This window comes from Phaethon lepturus, unplaced genomic scaffold (genome assembly GCF_000687285.1).
Source record: "Phaethon lepturus isolate BGI_N335 unplaced genomic scaffold, ASM68728v1 scaffold49789, whole genome shotgun sequence".
NCBI classification, from domain to species: Eukaryota; Metazoa; Chordata; class Aves; order Phaethontiformes; family Phaethontidae; genus Phaethon; species Phaethon lepturus.
The window spans coordinates 1-3,954 of record NW_010562291.1 but is presented as its reverse complement, the minus strand read 5'-3'; the positions used below and the strand labels follow the sequence as shown (position 1 = coordinate 3,954).

At 46.6% G+C, this 3,954-nt stretch overlaps 1 protein-coding gene across 1 annotated transcript; it reads right to left on the bottom strand.

Moving 5' to 3' along the window:
- Positions 1 to 493: 493 nt before the first annotated feature.
- On the bottom strand, positions 494 to 3,946 carry HMGCL (3-hydroxymethyl-3-methylglutaryl-CoA lyase). The gene is made up of 8 exons (XM_010294213.1): positions 3,884 to 3,946; positions 3,548 to 3,655; positions 3,042 to 3,137; positions 2,385 to 2,533; positions 1,740 to 1,803; positions 1,258 to 1,446; positions 998 to 1,123; positions 494 to 595 (listed from the first exon to the last, which is right to left on the bottom strand). The coding sequence occupies exons 2-8, from the start codon at positions 3,614 to 3,616 to the stop codon at positions 494 to 496; spliced, it is 795 nt and encodes a 264-aa protein (XP_010292515.1). The 5' UTR covers positions 3,617 to 3,655; positions 3,884 to 3,946.
- Between the last annotated feature and the right edge of the window lie 8 nt (positions 3,947 to 3,954).

Below are 3,954 nucleotides of genomic sequence, written 5' to 3'. Positions count from 1 at the left end.
ACAGAAGGTCCAAGGCTGCTCCTTGACACTTGAATGACGAAGGGGAGTCTGTTGATTTCAGTCTTAACATTTGTAGTGAGGAGAGAGAAGGAAAGCCTGACCTCGAGAAGTGCTCTAACTGGAAAAGCTGTCATTTATCCTTTGCTGGTAATTTATGGAAACACACTCTTGAGGTAGAAGTCAGCAGACGCTGTTCTGTGCTGGTGCCAGAGACCGCAGCTCTCTGCGAGAAGGCAAGTATTATGTCCACTATTTTTTCCTCAGCTCATCTACGTCCTCCCTTCTCTAAGGCAAATGGCTAACGTCTTCAAGGTTGGATATAGTATTCTCATTTTTTTAATTTCTTCATTGATTCTAGTGGATTATGCATTTTCTCTCCAAGCACCAAGCCTGGAAGGAGCACTGAAGATCAGAGGCAGCAGAACAGAGGGGAAACCCAGCCGATGCCAGATCCTTCCTTTCTTCTCGATCCGAGGAGAAAATCAATTCAGTATCAGAGTCTGCAAGATGCCTGGGACACTTTGGAATTGGTTCGTCTGTTGAGAGCATTGCAAATGAATGTGCCTGTGTCCATCAGTTTCTGCAGATCCACACCCTTCATGGGGAAAAAAGATACAACATGCTTTGGTACTGGTTCTGCCACATAAAGTCGCCCAGTAACAACTGGCATCACTGGGAGGGACTAGCAGGGGATGAGGGAGCCTTTAAAGGGTACTTTAAGGAGGTCCCGAGTGCCTGCTGCTCACTCGTGCGGTTCTGATAGCGAGGGTCAAATCGCAGAGTGGTGAAAAAAAGAAAGAAGGAAATGCTCCTGGTGGGGTGGGATCGACACGGCAAGACAAGGCCCCCAGTCACAGACACAGCAGTGCCAGAGTGATCCTCCAGCTGCACCCGCTACGCCCAGGCTCCCTGGGCCAAGTTTTGAGCCCTGCTGAAGCCTGAACAGAGCCAGCATACGAGGGGCTGAGGGCGGCAGGCAAAGGCTGCTCATACTTACCGTGTGGATCCCCAGGCCATTCAGCATGTACACCAAGTCCTCCGTAGCAACGTTTCCTGATGCTCCTTGGGCATAGGGGCAGCCTCCAAGGCCAGCGACAGAAGCGTCAACCACGCTCACACCCATCTGCAAACAAAACTACCATCAGTAAACTCCTTTTAAAGGACAAACTGTGGTCCTGGCTCCTCAAATCTATGCTTCACAAGCAAGCAGAGAAGAAACTCGAGGAAAGATGCTATAATTCGAAGCAAGAATCTTACTTGAAGCGCCACCAAGATGTTGGCAAGAGCTTGCCCGTAGGTATCATGGCAGTGAACGGCAAGAGCCCCAACTGGCACCTCTTTCATGACTGCTGTCAGCATCTCCTTCATGCTCCCTGGGGTCCCAATGCCAATGGTGTCACCGAGGGAAATCTCATAGCATCCCATTGAGTACATCTTCTTTGAGACCTGTCCAAAAGCCAAGATGGTTACTGAAAAGGCAGCTTTGTCATTTACCTTCCTCAGAGCTGGAGACCCGCTGTACAGGGGAACCAGAGCACCCTCTTCCCTGGAGCACAACAGCCATGGGAACAACAGACTCTTCTCCCTCAATTCCCCCATCCATTTCAGCTAGCTGTAACCTCCCCCAGTCTTCAGTTAAATGGTTTGACACATCCTCCAGCCCCCAGTTCCCAACTCACATGCATAAAAGGGAGCCAAAAACCTTTCAGAAATTCTGGTTATATTTATCATGAACTCACCTCTGCAACTTTAGCTGCAGATATCTTCCCTTCATAGGGACACCCAAGGACACAAGAAACGTATCTACGGTTAAAAAAAAATACACACCTTTAGCTAGAGAACTTAAGTGAGATTATACTGGCCAAATTAGCCAGGACTTGTGCTGCATCTTGCATGCTCTATACAATGGACAAAGCTTACATAATGAACTATTCAACAATTACTTCTTCCATGGACATGAAAAATTTGCCAAGACAAGAGTACGCAGGACTGCTATGTTTGTGGATCTGTGCATTTCCACGTGGAGTGCCTGCCAGGAAGCTAGTATTATTTTGGATCATTTGTTAAAGCTGAAGGCAGAATAATTACATGAAGGGTGAACCCGCATCTGGACGAGTGTAAACTGTCACAAGCTTTACACCAAGCCAGCATCTGAAACAGTGTTAGTGTGGTAGCGTTTCCAAATTAACGGTTCTCCATGCACTGAGCTCACATCAGCTTGCACCCATCCGGGTAGAGAGACACCCCCCCCAAAAAAAGGTAAAGTTTAAAAGAAACCCCACTCCTCAGTGCTGCACAGGCTGGACTCCAGAGAGATAAACACAAGCAGTCACATCTCTCCACACGACCTGCTCGATGCTAAGCTTGCAGCAGGAACTTCTTACCCCCTGACAGGAATGCTGGCTGCTCTTGCTGCGGACATCACTTCATCAAATCTCTCCAAACTCTCCTCTATGGAACAGTTGATGTTCTTCTTAGTGAAGAGCTCAGATGCTGCTCCGAAAATTGACACTTCTTTGGCCCCTGCTGCCACCTGCCAATAGACAACATAAATTAAAGTAAGCTGATTTCTCTTGCAAAGGGAACAATAAGCACGATCCTGACTACAGTTCTTTCATTTTATAAAAAATATTTTTTCCCCAATTTTTCTCTGAATAACCAAATTCTTTCCTCAGTTCATTCTACAGCAAAAACATGACAACACATCCCAGTTTGTCTTCAAAAAGAAGTGTAAAGCTACATCTGCTGGGTGTAGTCAGGAGAGCTGTGGGACATGCAGATAAGACTGAAAGCATCACTGTCGATTAAAATAGATTACTTTTTTTTTTAATAACAGAAAATGTGTCAAGTTATTTTCTATTATAAACAACAGACTTCTATTTCCCCAGCAAAATGATCCCTTGTAAAGGAACTACAAGACGAGACCGCTGCCTGCCAGAATGAAAGATGCATTTCCCACCCCTAACCACAGTTGAATTGTTTTGTCCCAGGCAACCCTGCGCATCCAGCACTGTGAACATTCAGGCACTGCCATCTCTTACCGCTGCCTGAAATCCTTTCAGATTAGGAGTCAGCACAGGATAACTAATACCGGGCAACTTATTAATTCCTTGCATGACTTCAGTATGGTCAGCCATCTGCAAAAGTAAACAAGGGAAGGTTCCTAAGGGTGACAACATCCACTTCCGCAAATTCTGAAAGAATTTTTAAAATCTATTTTTATGAACTGGGACAACAATACTCAGGAATAAGAATCGCGCCTCTAAAGAGCAAACAGCACTGCGTCCTGTGAAGGACTGCAGTTCAGTCACCCAGCCTAGCCAGCGCCGACCAGCTGTTTGCATCTGAGCTGTATGTTTGCTCTTTCACAGGGTCCAAAGGGAAGACCTGGAATATTGCAAGCCCCTTTATTTGGTTTGCTGCTTCTTGCCCAGTTACAAGCCACCATAAGAAGGATTCTGGAACATGAAAAATCTTGGCATTGGATTACAATCTATTATCAGGCATTTTTATAACATACGATTGTAAATCCTGTTTGAATACTGACCTGAGGAACCCACTTCGGGGAAACAAAGCTGGTGGCCTCTATAACCTGAAGCCCCGTCTCTGACAGCATATTGATTAAATTGATTTTCACCGGTGTCGGTACAACATTCTAAGAAGGAGAAGAAAAGAAAAACGACCTTAAGTTATTATTGTCACAATAAACTTTTCCACCACTCCAAAAAACCTCCAAAACTTATCTTCCAACATCAAAAAGCAGCATTTAAAAAAAAAAACGAAACCCTGCGGCGGGGCACAACGGCACGTTGCGGGTGTCTGGTCAGAGAACCCGCAGCGAGGTGCTGAGGGAGCCCCGCGGGAGCCCGGGCCCGCCCGTTACCTTCTCGTTCTGGAGCCCGTCGCGCGGTCCCACCTCCACCACCTTCACACGCTTCGGGAAGGTTCCAGCCG

What these genes read in the sequence shown, in the direction of transcription:
- HMGCL (XM_010294213.1), bottom strand. Translation starts at nt 3,616, where the DNA reads ATGCTGTCAGAGACGGGGCTTCAGGTTATAGAGGCCACCAGCTTTGTT. An exon ending in TGAAAGGATTTCAGGCAGCG is followed by an intron (nt 2,534 to 3,041) that starts GTAAGAGATGGC and finishes GTCTATTGGCAG; the next exon opens with GTGGCAGCAGGGGCCAAAGA. An exon ending in ACATCTTGGTGGCGCTTCAA is followed by an intron (nt 1,124 to 1,257) that starts GTAAGATTCTTG and finishes TTTTGTTTGCAG; the next exon opens with ATGGGTGTGAGCGTGGTTGA.